Below are 16,914 nucleotides of genomic sequence, written 5' to 3'. Positions count from 1 at the left end.
TAAAATAAAAGGTGGGCCTTAGAGATCTTCCTGAGAAGCTCATCAGTTAGGTGTATTACCTGGGCAAGTCTTAGGGGCCCTAGCAGCAGCAGTGAACCAAGGGGAGCTGCATATCCCCACCCTGGCTCACTTTCAGCCCCCTCCCCACATTGTTTGATGGGCCCTGAGAACCACAGCAAGCCTTCCTAGAACAAAGGGGTATATAAGTAAGTAATGATGAATTTTAGATCAGAACCCAGGCCTTCTGCCCTCAATGTCTAGACCTTTTCCAAGACCCTGTAGTGGCCTTGGACTTACTCTGCATGGATGAGATCTTAATCAAGGTGAGATTAGATCTCACGTTCAGCCTGATACTCTTAGGTTCCCCCAAGCTGGAAGAGAGCCTGCTGGCAGGCAGGAAACGGGGGCCTAGGGCTAGAATTGTGTGAGCCAACAGCACTGAGCCCTGTACATGAGTGTTGATTTGGGGGTGAGTCCAGATGGAGGGCAAAGGGGACATGGCCTCACCTTGGTCAACTGGTCCCCCATGCGCCAGAAGCAGAAGCCTGAGCAGAGGGTCTCCCCGCGCCTATACTCTGGCGTCTCACGATGAGTGGGCAGCGTAACTGACCTGAGTGCAATGACATAGGGGTCCCTGGAGAAGAAGGGCAGAGAAGGGCACAGAAAGAAAAGGTGAGAGCCTATTTTGCCCACCTAAGGCTCTGGAACTCCCCTCAGCACTGACACCAGAGTCTAAGGCATATAAACTCTTAAAGGCCCAAAGCCTGGAGAGGGGAACCACCCATGTGTGAGCAGCGTTGAATTCGCCAGAAGCCAGCATGACTTCACGTGAACTTTGTGGAAAAGCCCCTCTACTGCAGACACTCGGGAAGGAGTGGTGGGCTTCAGGATTTTCATGCTTCATCTTTCTGTACCTATATCTAGCAGAAGTGAGGCCGTCTGTCCTGGCATCCTCACTGTGGCCCAGCTGGCCAGCTCACCACCCTTCAACCAACACGGGGCTTTCAAAGGATGGAGGCCAAGAAGGCACCTTGCCACCTCAGGGACAGAGAAATAGCCTTGCCACCTCAGGGACAGAGACTATCCTGCTTTAGAGTATGAGTGACCAGAGGGGAGGTGTGTTCCCTTGTCCCTTTACCCACAGTAAAACCATGGCAGCCCAGAAAAGCCAAGTGGTACCTGGGGTCCCACAGCCAATAGGATGCACAGCACTGATTCTTTCTGGGGAGCCCCGCCCACATCCCACCCCAGCAGGCAGGCACCCACCCATTGTCACAAGGCTTCCGCCGGGACGCCAGGATCACAAAGTCCTGGGGCTTGGCATCGCCGCCGAGGGCAGGGCTGATGACGTGGTAGATGGCATCGTCCTCGTCCACCTGGTGCACTAGTTCCACGCTCCTGTGGGAAGGCCCAGAGCTCAGAGCCCAAGGACGTCACACTGGTTCCTTGTGCGACAGTGGCTCTGGCCCAGTTCTCCCTGCCTCAGCCTCCCCAAGCAGATGCTTGGGGGACATTTCATCCCCTACACTGCTCAGCAGGGACCACAAGAGAACAGGAAGGCCTGGCCAAGGTGCACACGCACACGCGTGCACGTACACAGGCAAATGCATACACATGTGCAGACACAGGAACAGACAAAGACCTGCACAGACACACACATACCTGCGGGCATACCTCCATGCAGACACATGGATAGAGACACCCCCCGTGCACACAGACCCGTGCGCATCTGTACATGTTTGTGCAGGTGCACACGCCCCACACAGGTGTGTGATCATTTACTGGTTGTACTGAATATTTAGTGAGCGCCCGCCGTATACCAGGCACTACTCTAAGTGCTTCACATGTCCTACGAGTTTAATCCTACAATAGCCCAGCAGCAGGTACTCTTACGTAGAGGAAGGACTGAGACTCTGGAAGTAACCCGCCCTCAGCCACAGAACTAATAGGGAAGCAGCCCTGGAATGTGCTCAGCTGTCAGATGCCGGAGCTGTGTCCCTCAGGCCCGGGCACACCACACTCACGTGCCTATACACATGTAGTCTTAAACCAAAACACACAGACACACACACACACACACACACACACACACACACACGGACATCCACACAGGTATGCATGACCATGTCCAGACCCACTATCTTCTCCCCTGCTCTCCCACTTACCCTCAGAGGCTGCCTCAGGAGCAAGGTGGCTGTGGGCAGGGTTGTGGGCAGCAGTCAGGGGCTCACTGACTCCTCAGGCCACTCCCCCACAATCCCATCAAGTATCAAGATCTGGTCTGGCCTTCAAGGCCCACACCAGCCCACCTCCTCCAAGAAGCCTTCCTACCATATGCCCAACCCTGCACGGCCCCACAGCATCCACCACCATATCACCTCTCAGGCTTCTTGAATGGCACTGCCAGCAGACCTGGGGTCACCTAGACCAGGCTTTTTAAAGCAGCACAGCCCTTTTGCAAAGAAACCTTAAGCAGAAAGCCCGTGTATAAGCAGCTACAAGAGGACCTGCTCAGATGAGAACAGATGGGGGCAGGAGGGGGCAGGCCAATTTGTCAAAAATCAAGCGACCTACTCACTGAATTTCCAAATGCACAGGTCCTCCTTATGGATAAACTCAAGAATAGAGGCTCCTCGTAATAAGGCATTGGAGAAATGCTCAAAGAACCCCCTACCCCCAAAATAGGGTATTGGCATAACAGAAAACGATTTCCAAGGGATTTGAAAAATTGCCAGTTTCAGTTTAACATTCTCATATTAAACCCCGAAATCTTAGGAAAACACTGTTTTCCTAAGAACAACTTTATCTTCTTGACTAAATGCAAAAAGATATTCGTATGAAGAATCAGTAAATTTGGGGAACAAATGTGTTCACAGGAATAATATTTATATTCAATCATTCACTACATTCAAAAATAACATATTCGTGTACATATCCATAAAAAGAACTGGCAAACTTGGTAAATTCAGCAAATTGGCCATTAGTTGGCCTGAACCTAGGAGGGAGTCCCACCCACTCCTTCAGCCTTCCTACCCCCACCCTCAGTTCCTGAAACTCCTCTGGGAATGAAAAACTCCATAGATGAACACAGAATGAAAATCACAGATCTATCCATGAGTGCAAATCCATGACCCACCCCTCAAGTACCAATTTTAAGAGGAAGGCTACGAAAGGAAATGACCTGTGTGGCCCAAGGTCACACAGTTAGCAGGGCTGAGCATAATGAGGGATGACTCAGCAGGACACCTGAGGGCCCTCCCTCCCCCTCAGGCCTGAGAAGGGGCTCTGCCCCCACTGCGCCGCCTGGTCCCTCACCGGTAATGCTTGTCCCACTCCGGCCTCCGACGCAGGTCTGAGAGTAGCAGGAAGGCCTGGGTTGTGTCCACATGCACCAGCATCTCCATGTGGAAGGAGAGGTATTGCTCATCCTCCAGAATGTACAGGCAGACCTGCAGGGGACAGAGGGCCACCTCGTTCCGGCACCCCCACCCAGACTATGCTGGATGTGGGGCTGGGTTGACCGGGATGCTGGACTTGAAGTCTGGAAGCTCAGGGCTGCCGCCGACTCCGCTATGTGACCGTGAACAACAGAGTCAACCTCTCTGAGCCTCAGTCGTTTCCCTATGAACATGGCTGTTGAGAGAGTTTAGCACAGGTGGACAAGAAGGTACCCTAAGAAGCAGTGACTGCAGCAACAATGGAATGGATCCTCAGAGCCAGGGGCCCATCCAACCCCCTGATGTCACGGGTGGGGAAGTGACTCAGGCAAGAGTGACAGAGCTCTTCTTCCCTCAGCCCACGCTTGATCACTGCCCCAGCCCCATCCGCAGAGAGAGAGGGAGGAAGCAGCTGGGCAGAGAACAGCAGGAATGAGAGATGGGGGCAAGAAGGCAGGCAGGGAGGAGAGAAAGATTTGGGGGTTCTCTGCTCCAGGCCCTGTGGGGGCAGGTATGTTTCCATAGAGGGATTGGTTTCATGATCTCATCCCATTCCTTTTAAGAAACCCCCTTTTGACCTGAGTGGTTTGAGAGGGTTTCTGCTCCTTGCAATCAGTCACCTCTGATTGCTCAGAGGAGAAATGGCGGGTGGGGTCAGCTACCTGGTTGATCTCTGAGGACAGCACCCAGTTGTCCTTGGCGACAAGCATCTTCAGGGAGGAGACGTTGTTGTAGCTCAGGTACACCTGGACAGGGGCACACACAGAAGCCTCACCTTCTCCCGTTCCTCGGGGCTCTATGCCGAGGCCGTGCTGAAGCGGGGGACAGGAACTTGGACCATGAAGAAGGGTAGGAGCTGGGCTTCGGGGAAGGAGGCCCAGGCCTGGCCAGACTTGCCCAGTGAACCTGGACAAGCTGCTCCTCCTCTCAGGGGCTCAGATTCCTTCCCCGAACAGGAACTCAGGAAAGCCCTTTGCCAACTATACCAATCTTGAGGTATTAACATCCTGTCCCTTTCAGGCCTACCTCCAAACCCACTCCGACAACAGGGGAAGGTTGGGGGGCGGGGGGCGGTGGGCCCAAGGACTTTCCCCTCGGAGCAGGGGGCCTTACCTGATTGCTCGGGTCCCAGGGGACAGAGAGAGGCATCTCCGCCTGCTTACAGGACACAATGTACTTCCTGGAAAAGAGGGAAGAGGACAACCTTGGTCCCTTGGGAGCCCATCTCTTTGGACAGACTTCACTGCAGGCCTACTGTGTACCAAGCCCTGTGCTCAGCCCAGCAGGTGAGAGAGACTCCTATCTGGCCAGGGAGACTGGACAGGCACATAGAACACAGCAGCGAGAACATACAAGCTCAGTCAGGGGAGGGAAGGGACAGGGGGTTAAGGGTGTTGGGTGAAGGTTCAGTGACCCACACCCTTGCTGAGCTAAAGCGACTTCACCCTTATGCCTCAGTGTCCTCATCTGTGAAGTGGGATCAGTAGTCACACCTGCCTCATAGGGTTGTCATGAGGAGAACAGTGCTTGGCATTTGGCAAATACTCCAGGAATGCACACTTTCCTTACTAACAATGGATGGTGATGGTGACCCCTGGTGTATTTACAGCTCTTTCAAGTTTGTAAAGTACTTCCTTAGCAGAGTCATTTACACCTGGGTTTGCATCTTGAGCAATTGCTTGTCCTTTCAGGAACTTTCTTCATCTGTCAAATGGGCATCAGATTCAATGGAAGGAACACAGGATTTGAAATTGGCCACATCCGACCAGGTTCAAATTCTCACTCTGCTGATCATTCCTATCTGTGTGCCTGTGGCCACCTAATTCCTCTGTCCTCAGTGTCCTTGCCTGTACAACGAGCCAGTCAGACCACGGTGGAATGAGGCTGCCTGGACGCAAAGGGCCCCGCCAATGCCCAGCACAGGGGCAGTACTGCAGAAATGAGAGGCCCCGAGGCCTGGGGAGCAGGTGGACAGCCCTGAGCCCTACGTCCCTCCCACCACCCAGCCCCGACTTGCCTGTCCAGGCGCATCTTCTTCCTGGCACTGGCCTCTCGGTACCGCCGCTCGCCATCCTGGGGAGAGAAGCAGGGACAGACTGTGGTGCAGGCAGGACAAACCAGCTTGTCCCCACCCCCATTACTGATACCCCACTCCCCCGCCAAGGACCCAAAGAGGCCCTGCCACCTTCCAGTGGAGTTCAGGCCTCACTGGGACCGCCAGAGTCAGAGCAACCTGGACAGGAAAGTGCCAGGTCACCGAGCTCCAACCCCAGTTTCCCCTCAGACTCCCTGAGTGACTCTGGGAACACCAGCTGCCCTCACTGGACCTCAGTTTCCTCCTCCAGAGAAGGAGATGCCTAAGGGTACTGGCAATGCTAATACAAATCCACATTTACTGAGTACTTGCTATGTAGCAGGCACTCTTCTAAAGTACTTTCCATGAAAAATTTCATCCAGGCCTCACAGCAACCCTAGGAGGTTGAAACTAGTATGATCGCCATTTTACAGGGGAGGAAACTGAGGCATCAAAAGGTTAAGTGGCTTGCCCAAGGTCCCAAGAGTAGGAATAGAGCATGGATCAGAACCGTGATGGCCTAGCTCGGAGCTCGTCCTCTTAATCACGACTTCTTATGTCTCCCCACTAATGAGCATTAAATAGCAAAGGCCTGAAAGGAACTTGGGGACTGTAAACTATACCACCCGTCTGCCAGGTTCCCTACTCTTCCACCCAACACTCACTCTTGACTGCCCAACACCCAGCTACAGAGCAAGGGGTTTTCACAGCCGGTGCTCGACCTTGTGAGGCAGACAGGCAGGGCAGGGACCTTCCCAGAGAGAGAGAAAGGCCTCTCCAAGGTCACTCCCTGCCTGCCCCCCGTGCCCCAGAGGCAAGCCAGGGCCTGGCCGAGAGGAGGCCCAAGAAAGCATTTTTTTAAGGGATAGCCTTTGAGCCCAGGTCCCTCACTCTCATCCCTGTGCTCCTTGTTCTCCTGTCACCATTGTCATAATACTCACCACTTCCTGAGTGCCTGCAGGCCTTAGCCAGGCCCAGGGTAAGTATCCCAAGATGCCCCCACAGCCCCGTCAGGCCGGGACTGCAGATATGCCTGCTTTACACATGGGGACTGAAAGTCCGTAGAAGGGACCCGCTAGAACATGACAGAGGCGATTCCAATCCATATCTGACCCCCAAGCCACTGCTCTTCCAACTCTGCAGGCCCATGAATGCCTGTTAATATCTAACTATGAGCCGGGCCTACACACAGTCTGAATTCTTTCAGGCAGAACAAGGTGCCCACCTGGCACAAGGGGCATCTCTGGGGATCACACCAGGACACTTACTACTGGCTATACCCCAGCAGAGAGGCAGGGCTGGGCCCATTGCTCCCAGGGCCTGTCAAGGGTAGCCCCAACGTGCGCAGAGAGGGAGGGGAGCTGGTGGTGGGGCAGGTCCTGCCCTGACTCACCCCCGGCTGAGGCCGAATCCAGGGCAGCATCTGGGGCTGATCATTTGCATCCAGCACCACGAAGGTCATGAAGGCGCTGTTGATGTGCCGGCGGTGGGTCTCGGCCTCCTGGCGGTAAGCCTCCACACACACACCCACCTCCATGCTGAGGGGAAGAAGGGCTGCTGTCATGCTGAACAGACCTTCCCGAGGCCATGCCCCTTCCCCAACACGCGGGCTCGCACACACATGCGCACGCGCACACACATGCACTCCTGCAGTTCTTCCAGCAGCGGATCAGAGTCCCCCTGGGAGGCCACCCAGAACTGTTCCCTTTCATCGGTGTTTGCAGAGCACCTACGGCATGCCTGTCCCTGTGCCACTCACTGGGGACACAGAAATGGATAAGTCTGACAGGTCCATGCCCACATGGTCTAACAGCCAGGGGATGGGCCAACAAACATATGTGTGTGTGTGTGTGTGTGTGTATGTGTGTGTGTGTGTATATATACATATATATAAAACACATAATGAAAATATGTTATGGAAGGACATAAACAAAGGGGTTGAGGTACAAAGCCTTATTAGAAAAGTTCATTGCACACACATTCGCCAGCGCTCTAACAGCCGTGATCCTGACAGGTCAGTGGGTGCTGTTTCTTTCTATCTGACTGTCTTGATTAATTATACAATAGCAGCCACCACCATCCCCCTCATTTAAGAAGGTCTGTGATCCCAGAATGTAGACAGTAGACAGATGGAGACACCAAGACCTAGAAAAGGGCAATAACTGGCCCAGCGTCACACGACTGTCAGGAAGAGCATCTGGACCGGAAACCAGGCCTCACAGCTCCCAGACCAGGGCTTTTACCCTGCACAGCAGCAGAATGTGTGCTGGTCAGACTGCGAATAATAATAGTAATAATAATAATAGCAGCAATGGTTGACCTTCACTGAACATTTTCTCTGGTATTCTAGTAACACTTCATTGAATCCTTACAACTATAAGATAGTTCTGATGAGCCCCATTTTACAGGTGAAAGAACTGAGGCTCAGAGGGATTAAGTAACTTGCCCAAAGTCACACAGCTGTTAAGAGGTGAGCCAAACTTGAACCCAGGCAGCCTGCCTCCAGATCCTTCACTTTTAACAACTACAACACGATCTTTGAAATTGCGAAAAAAAGATGGATACTTAAAGTAAGCTTGTCTGGGAATAAGTGTCAGAATTCATTCCAAAGGTAAGGGCTTGGGGAACTAAGTGTTGTTTTGGGGAAAGGGTGGGAAAAGGTTTGATAATGACAGAACACTGGCAAGAGGTGACCCTGTGATCTGATCCTCCGCAGTGTGGCAAGACCGGAGGCAAGAGCCCAGAGACAGACACGCACTGAACACGTGGTGCGATCCGGGACAGCAGGAGGCCCAGGACGGGGGAAGCCCAGAGGGAACGTCAGAGCTGCATCTTGGTGACGTTGAAAGGACCCGTCAGCAGGGCAGGGTTTAGACCTCAGCAGCAGGGCGAAGGGCTCCTGGCAGGTTTGCAGCTGGGTCCCTTCTCTAGTCAGGGAGAGCCCTCAGCCCAGGGGGACCCCCGTCCCGCCCATCCTACCTCACCTATTCTTGAAGGCGTTGTTCACGATGGCCTGGAGCACCAGGCGGTCCCCAACTTGGGATGGGCCCCGGAAGTGGAACATCTCAATGGCCTTCAGTGTAGGGTGGGCACGACACAGCCGGCTGGAGGAGGCCAGGGGTGGGGAGGACAGGAGGAATGTCCCTAATGCTTCAGCCACTGGCTTGAGCCAGCCTCCTCCCCCCAGCCCCATCCCCTGACCCAGCCAAAACCACATGCACCACCCTCTGGCCCACCCACTCCTACCCAACCCAGTGACAGTTTTGCTCAGAGGAACAGGGCTAAAGTTCCATTTCACAGCTTAGAATACTGAGGTCTAAGTGCATGGCTGGAGAGCAGCTGAGTTTAAGGTGACAGAAAAAAGCCTAGGGCAGGGCTTCGGGTAAGTCCCTTCCCCATTTTCCTTCCAACCTTTATACCTTAGCACCTGCTGTTCCTACTGCCTGGAAGCCCTCCCCTTACCCAAGCTACCCAAAGGCCCAGCTCAAGTGTTCTTCCTCCATCCAGAAAGCCTTCCCTGACTATATGTGCTCTGATCTTCCTCTTAGATCTTATTGCACTCAGCCTGGGCTGCCCAAAAGGCCATTGCTTATATGCATTATGTTCCACCCACTAAACACAGAAGAGGAGCCACTAGAGCTGGGTTCTAAAAGGTGAGGAAACATTTGCCTAAGGAGGGTGTGGGTTGGGAAGAGCACTCCTGACAGAGGGAACAGCAAGTACGAAGTCATGGAGGTATGAGAGTGTCAGTTAGTGAACGTCAGTTATCATAACTATAAAAAATGCCCTAATATTCAGGATAGAATAAGCTCAGGACAGGCACAGAGGTTATAGAAGAGGGAAGGAATTATTTTCTCCTCTAGGGAGAAGAGAACAGTCAGAGAGGCTTCGTGGAGCATGGGAAGGGAAGAGCAAATGGCTTGATTTTCAGAGAATGCAAAAAAAAAAGGAAGAGAGCCGCAGGGCCAGGTCAAGAAAGGCCCTGGTGCCAGGTCCAGGGCTTGGCATTTCCCAGGCAGGAGATGGGAACCATGGAGGGCTTTTTAAGTCGAGGAAGAAATGGCCAGCTCACAGGAAATCATTGCTCTCTGGATCTCTCGATCCGAATGTCCCAGGTTACTCTAACAGAACAGCCACGCTTCTGAAGCCTTGATGCCAACACCAAGCCCGGGTTTCTCCCCCAGAGGGAGGTGGTCAAGGGAAGGAAGGGAGAAAGGAGGAGAAGCAGAGGCAGCACCCTCTCCCCTCACCTGGCAGCGATGGTGGCCACGTTCTCCATCCAGGCCATGATCTGGCCCCCGAATGTATTGCCCTGGTGATTGGCGTGAGGGGGCAGGACCAGCTCCACACTCTCCACTCGGGTCTTCTCGGCGGGCACCATGTCGCTGCAGTCTCTGCTCTCCAGATCTGACCAAGGAGAGGCGGGCGGCGGGGGGAGGTGAGGAGTTTCCCAAGGGCAGACCCTCCCCATGCGCAGCCCGGGACCCACCACCACCACTCCAGCCCACCCAGATGCTTTTATTTACTCAGCACCAAGTGAGCTGGACCTGGATAAAGAACGGGAGGAAAGCGGGTGAGAGCAATGAGGCTGGCACAGAGCAGAGGACCGAACACTAGCGTTGAGACAAGACACACCTGGGTCTGAACCCCAGCTCCTCCCCATACAGGCTGTATGATTTTGGGCAAGTCAAGTAACCTCTCTGAACCTCAATTTCCTCCCCTGTAAAGGGCAGATGTCAAACCCAACCCAATAGGAGTGTAAAGATGAAATGTGGTCAGAGTTCTAAAGTGCATGGTGCAAACTCAGGAGGCACGCTGAGTTCTTCCCTCCCTCTGCCCTGACATGCCCTTTCCCTCAGACGCAATGGGACTGGGACATCCTCATAGGAGAGGCAGGGCCCTGGGGGATCAGGGAAGCAGATGTTGTCATGCCCCACCCAACTCAAAGAGGTGCCCCTGCACCTTTCATCTCCCAGGGAGAAAGACCTTGTCAGGGAGGGCACATCAAAGAGGTGACATTGTGCTTGGCTTGCGGGCTGCTCAGAGATGCCATAGGCAGGGAACAGGGGAGGTGAAAGGCCTGAGCCAAGGTCTGCAGGCAGGACAGCAGGGCAGTCACGAGGAGCAACCAGGCCTTGGCTTAGCTGGAGCTGAGGGCAAGTAAGGGACAGCACCAGATGAGGCTGAGTGGTCAGCCAAGGGCCTGGATGCCAGGCTGGGGCATTTGGACTGACCTTTGGGCAGAAGGGCTGTCAGGACAGGAGGGACTTAGGAGGGCTGCAGTGGGGTGGATGGCTCCAGAAGCCTCAATGGAGGGGCCCAGCCACAGCCCCCAGGCCCATTGCACTAGAGTTAGCTAGTTCCATCTGCTCCCTCCCCGCTCTGGACAGCTGAACTACCCTTGACTTCTCCTAAAATTGCCTCCTTTAGGTTTTAAGGAAGACTCTACCTCCTAATGTTCCGGGGATCAGTGAGCAAATCCGAGGTACCCCCTCTGGGCCTTTGCCCAACCTGTGTCCTCTATCAGGAAAACCTTTCTTCATCTCTCCAACTGTCAAAATCCTACCAGTGCACAGTAGTTCTGTGTGTGTTGGTATAGAACAAGCTCCGAGATGCACTTTTAAGGGGAAAGAAGCAAGATACAGAACAATATATACTGTATGTTCCCTTTTGGGTAAAAGGGGGACACTAAATAATATGCAGTGTGCTTAAATATGCAGGAAATATTTCTAGAAAGATGCCCCAAAATGAGGAACAATAGGTGCTGGCGGCGGGGGGTGGGGGGTGGGGCTGCGTTTGGGGTAGGAGTATTGCTTTTTATTGTATCCATATGTCTATGCCTATACCTACACCTACACCTGTATCTATCTATCTATCTATCTATCTATCTATCTATCTATCTATCTATCTATCTACATGCTTTTAAAAAAATCTAGAGTCTTCAAGGCCAAGCTCGATACTACCTTCCCAAATACTTTAAATCCTACAGACCCAAATGAATTTTGTGAATGTCAAAGTGTTTTCCATATGTCTTAATTCCATCCTCATGGCTGCTGGGAGCTGGGCGAGAGGCCCAAACACCCCCCTTTCCTTGCAGGAGACCTTGAGGCAAGAGGGCCAGCCAGGCCTGAGGCCACGAGCGGATGGACATCCCAAGGAGACTCCCTTCGTCCCTCTGCCCAGTGGGCCCAGGGCAGAGGGGAGCACGCAGGACGCCAGGTGCTCTCCCCATCACCAGCCGCTCACCATCCTGAATGGCACAGTTGGCCAGGAGGTCCTTGATGGTGTCTGCGTAGACCAGCCGCAAGCGCCGGCGCTCAGCTGCCACACTGTGCTCAGTCTTCTCCTCCTCTGTCCTTGGCGTGGTCTGTTTCAGCTTCACCTGTGGGCAGGTGTGGGGTGGGAGATGCTCAGGACAGGTTCCCTGAAATAGCACCAGGGCCTGTCCCCCCAGCCACCATCTCATGCCTGGGGCTGCGGGATGGTTAAAAGTTTGTCCCCATTTTCCTGTCTCCATGTGGTCTGATATGTCATGTTCATCCTCCAAATGTCCCCAGTCCCCCTTCTTGGGCAAAGGCACAGAGGATGGGCAGAGGGGTCACAGCAGTACCTGAAAGGGAATGAGCCCTGAATAATCCTCATGTGAGACGCATAGGAAGACATGGGAAAAGGGGGGGTGGGCAACTGGGGTCAAATCAGAGTGGGGGTGGGCCTTACTCTGGGGGCCCCTACCTTCACTCCTCTACCAACCGCTAGCTTTACCTCCCTGGTCCAAGACTGTCATGATAGGCACCCAGGTGGCCCAGTAGCATCTAGCAACCAGGTGTAGCCACCTACCTTGGAGAGCTCCCGGTGGGCCACAAAGGTGGCTAAGGCCTTGCACACGCTCCACTGCTTCTCAGAGCACAGGTCCTCAGAGACCACCTGGATGCCCACCTGGAGAGGAAGAGTCGGTGGAGAAGTGAGGAGGGAAGAAATAGAGCTCACCAACCTGAGGCCCCACAGCCCAGTGAGACAGGAAGTCCCACCCCAGGCCTGGCCTCGGCAATTTCTATATCACTCATCAAGCCTAGGAGGCTAGAGACTTGGAGTAGGTTCTAATTCTGCCCTTGGCTCCCTGAGAAACTTTGGGCAAGCCACTTTCCTCTGGGCCTCAGTTTCCTCGTCTGTAAAGGAGGGATGATCATACCGACCCTCGCAGGACTATTGAGAGGATTAAAATGAGACCATGTCTAGGAAAGGGCTTAAAGTGAGTCCAGTATTGGCTAAATTGAAAGGACAGACATGTGGGGAGTGTCTGAGTGGTATCTGGGCATTTTGGGCTGCCCAGAGTCAGGACTCTGCTCTCCCAGCCTCAGTGGCCCCTCAGTAACCACTGGCCCTTCAGGGTGAAGTGACCTGGGCCTGACGTCCATGGGCGGGAACTAGAGTCCCTCACAGAGCCCTGTGCATCACCAAAGGGTCCTTCAACAAACCTGCAGCATAGGAATCATGCCCCCACTTTACAGACGAGGAGACAGACTGTTGAAAGTAAGCTAAAGGCCTTACGCCTAGTGCTGTCCCTGCTGCAGCCCCGCAGCCTCAGGGTCAGGCACAGTGGCTGTCTTCGCTGCATTTCTGCAACCACCTGACTGTTGCAGAGAGGATCTGAGGCTAGGTGTGAAGACCCAGGAGGCTGGAAGTCAAGTCCTATATTGGGAGCTATGTGGCTCGGTGACCTGGAACAAGTCCCTTCCCCTCCCTGGCCCTCAGTTTTCCCTTCTGTGTTATGGGGTGTTGAACAGGAAGATCCTTAGGATCCTTCCAGCCCTGCCTGCTGGTTCAGAACTCGGCTGCCTCAACCAGGGCTCTGCAAGTGTGGGTGCGCCTGGGCTGGGGACTGAGAATGGAGAGGAGATAGAAAACCCACCCAACACCCACTCACCCCCAGGCAGTGCCCGCCCCACACACACCTCCATGCTGGAGTTGAAAGCCCGGTTCACTTTGGCCTTGATATTCACCACTTGTCCAACACTGGGAGAGAAAAGCAGGAGGTGAGCCTTCCAGAGGGGACGGAGAGAGGGAGCGGGGGCCCCAGATACTTGCGGGCCTCTGCTGAGCGGAACTGGCAGGAGAATGTCATGGCTTACAGAGTACAACCACGTCTGCAGTGTCACCTGAGTCCTCAAAGCAAGCCGCCAACATAGTGTTAGCACCCCTGTTACAGTAGGGGCAGCTGAGGGTGAGAGAAGTGGCATGATTTCATTCATCTGCCCCCTCTCTTCTGCTCCCCCTTGTCCAATGAATGCTTGAACTTGTTTTTGTGCTCGACTCAATGGTCCCTTCCTCACGGGAGCCCTCCCAACCCTCCTATAGCCCCAGAAGTTTCACCCTCCTAGCACTTCTTCCAGCACATTGGCCTCTGTCTCCCTTACAATCCTTAAGCTCCACCGGGGCAAGGACACCACTGACTCTTCAAGGCCTAGCACAGGGCAGGTCCTCCATAAATAATGGCCTCCTGACTTACTGCATTCCACAGTTATTGAATGCCTACTAAGTGCAAGGGGCTATTAGCAGAGGGTGGGAAGGAAAATGAAAACGCTTGAAGGATGCCTACTATGTGCCAAGCACTATGTACTACCTCATTTGAGCCCCCAAACAAGCGTGGCAAGGAGGTTTAGGAGGAATCTGAGCATCAGAGGGGGTAAGCTGCTTGCCCAAGGTCACCCAGCTAAAAAGTGATAGAGCCAGGATTCTAGACTGATTCTGTTGATTGCACTGGCCCCGCTCTTTCCAGCGGCAGCCTGTCCCGCTGGAAGGATGCCCACCTCCAGACGCACAACTAGAATCCCTGGAGGAGCCACCTACCCTGCCCTGTTCTGACTTGTTCATTTTTTTTCAGCTGTTCTAACAGTCATGTAAGGGACTGTCATTTTTAGTGACATGTGGAGGGATGAAGTGTCATGATGTCTGCACCTTACTTTCAAATGGTTTAGCAAAAAAGAGAGAGAGAGAAGTATATGTATGTATTTATCCCGACATAGATAAAGCAAATTGAGCAAAATGTCCATTACTGAATCTCAGTGATGATGATGGTCGTATTATTCAACTTTTCTAGAATTTTGCAAATTTTCATGATAAAAAAAAAATTAGAATTAAAGCTTCCATGATCCTCAAAATAAAAGTAAACGTTTATTTTCTGTAGTATTGTAAAAAAAAAGAAAGAAAGAAAGAAATTTGTGACTCTCCCCACCCCCCTACCAGTCCTCCTCCTCTCTAGCTTCCCCAAAAGCCAAGCAGACACCCATCTGGACTCTCGAGCTCCTCTTCCTTCCTGACTGTCCTCCATCCCACAGCTCAGGCTGCAACTGGCTCCTTCCCCGAGGGCACTTCCCAGCCTCCTTGGGGGCCCCCTCAAGCCCGTAGCTCCCCAGCACCCCTCCATTTCACAGAGAATCAGCTCCCATAAACAAATCTGACCGCTGTTCAAGCTCTTCCCCACGACCAATTTAACTCTCGGGGGACAAAGGAACATGTCCAATGATGCCATGGTGATGGTAACAGCAAAATCCAGATGATGGAGTACTCTAGAGAGCAAATGGCCATGTTTCCTTAACAAATAAATTTCAAGGAAAAAGGAGGGGGTAGCAAGGGAGAGAGGCAGATGGTGGGGAGAGAGTATAGGGGGAGGTATAGCATCTATAGTTAAAAAAAAAAAAAAAACTTAAGAAACATAGCAACCAATTGTAACCTTATTTACATGCTAACTTAAACAACAAGAGCTGTGACGCAAAACAAAATAGAAACAACTTCATGAGATGGTGTGGCTATTTGATGTTTGTGAGAATTATTGCTAATTTTTTTTCGGTGTGATAATGGCCCTAGGTTAAGTTTAAAAAGAGTTCTTATCCCTTAGAGATATTTTGAAATATTTTTAAATTGCAAACGTATAAACAAACAAAAAACCTTCCCCACCTTTCCTGGCTGCCAACCATGCTCCAGGCCCCTTCTCAGCTTGTCTTCCTACCCAGGATCCTCTCCAGCTTTCCCTTCCACCCACATCCTCCTCTGCCCAGACTCACCTGCACTCTTCTGGGCTCTGCAGCAGGGCCATCCATCATGCATGCATCCCCCTGCCAGCCCTCTCTATCCCTAGCTCCTCTGAGTGCCAAAAACTGTGTTGGCAGCAGAGACCCAGAGCTGGCCCAGAACAGCTCTGTGGTTCTTTAAAGTGTCACTACATACAGTGCTGACAGTACTGGAGCCAGTTCAAACACCTCCTCCAGGAATCCCCCCTTGACTATCTTCTGTGGAACTATACCCACCCCCAGACATATAGGAAACGTAGTCCACTGGTTAAGAACAAGGGCTGTGGGGCCAGACTGCCTGCCTGGTAGTGTATTCTGGGTCCTCCACTGGCTATACAACCTTAAGCAAGTTACTTCACTGCCCTGTGCCTCAGTTTCCTCACCTGTAAAATGAGGATACTAACTGCCAGGACCTAATAGTGTTGTTCTGAGGATTAAATAACTTAAAGTATTAAAAAGGCATTCAAATAATACATCAATATTGGTTCAGTAATTGTGACAAAGGTACCATATGAATATAAGATGTTAATAGAGGATTTGGATGTGGGATATATGGGAACTCTCTGTACTATCCACACCTTTTTTGTAAATAAAAAACTGAGTCATCATAAAAGATATTAGGAAAAGTATTACAATGCACCCATACATCAGAGATCACTATTAGCCTGGCACTTACTCCTACTAATTGGAATTATGTTTCTACATTTGCCTCCCTGCAGAATGGGAGCTGCTGGTGTGCATAGACTCTGTGGACCACAGACCCAGCAGGGGCCCTGGTCTGGAAAATGTGCAAGGAGTGACAAAGGATTGAATAAACGAATACAGGACTGGCCACACTTCTTCCTTGACTGCAACGCTCTGGGCACCCAGGAAGTCCTGAGGAAGCCCTTGCAGTTGATGCCCTAGGTGCGAATGGCAAGTCTAGGAGCAGGCCCAGAGGGAAGAGCAATGTATGCAGCCCCTACGGTGCTAGGCTGAGGGCTTAGCGTGCTCCTTGGGTCCCAGCAAAGCTCTGTGAAGACCAAGCTCAACACAGTGTAATGAAGAGCTTTCTAACTAGTACAGACATTAAAAAAAAAAAAAAATCCCTAGTAGGTAGTGAGCTCCTCGTCCCTGAAGGTATGTGAGCCGAGATTAAATGACCCAAGCTTCTGGCTCAGGCTTTGCTAAGGCACCTTATCTAGGGACCTCCCTACAATCTAGTGACCCACAGAGAATGTCCTAGCTCAAAAAGGCATTCACGGATTGAATCTAATCCCTTCCATGTTGCAGATAAGAAAACTGAGGCCCAGAGAAAGAGACTGACTTTCCCAAAGTCACTCAGCACCCCATGATG

At 52.4% G+C, this 16,914-nt stretch overlaps 1 protein-coding gene across 6 annotated transcripts in view; it reads right to left on the bottom strand.

Annotated features, from left to right (window-relative positions):
• Positions 1-16,914, bottom strand: part of ACOT11 (acyl-CoA thioesterase 11) — a 50,628-nt gene that overhangs the window by 1,915 nt on the left and 31,799 nt on the right. For all 6 annotated transcript variants that reach the window (XM_033114411.1, XM_033114410.1, XM_033114409.1 and 3 more), the window contains 12 exons: positions 13,464-13,524; positions 12,349-12,447; positions 11,758-11,893; positions 9,762-9,918; positions 8,496-8,615; positions 6,905-7,049; positions 5,455-5,510; positions 4,551-4,617; positions 4,100-4,183; positions 3,316-3,449; positions 1,267-1,398; positions 508-634 (listed from right to left, as the gene is read on the bottom strand). In XM_033114411.1, coding sequence (XP_032970302.1) covers positions 508-634; positions 1,267-1,398; positions 3,316-3,449; positions 4,100-4,183; positions 4,551-4,617; positions 5,455-5,510; positions 6,905-7,049; positions 8,496-8,615; positions 9,762-9,918; positions 11,758-11,893; positions 12,349-12,447; positions 13,464-13,524 — 1,318 coding nt within the window. The remainder of the gene's footprint in view (positions 1-507; positions 635-1,266; positions 1,399-3,315; positions 3,450-4,099; positions 4,184-4,550; positions 4,618-5,454; positions 5,511-6,904; positions 7,050-8,495; positions 8,616-9,761; positions 9,919-11,757; positions 11,894-12,348; positions 12,448-13,463; positions 13,525-16,914) is intronic.

Source organism: Rhinolophus ferrumequinum, chromosome 9 (genome assembly GCF_004115265.2).
Source record: "Rhinolophus ferrumequinum isolate MPI-CBG mRhiFer1 chromosome 9, mRhiFer1_v1.p, whole genome shotgun sequence".
NCBI lineage: Eukaryota > Metazoa > Chordata > Mammalia > Chiroptera > Rhinolophidae > Rhinolophus > Rhinolophus ferrumequinum.
This window is presented reverse-complemented; position numbering and strand designations above follow the sequence as displayed.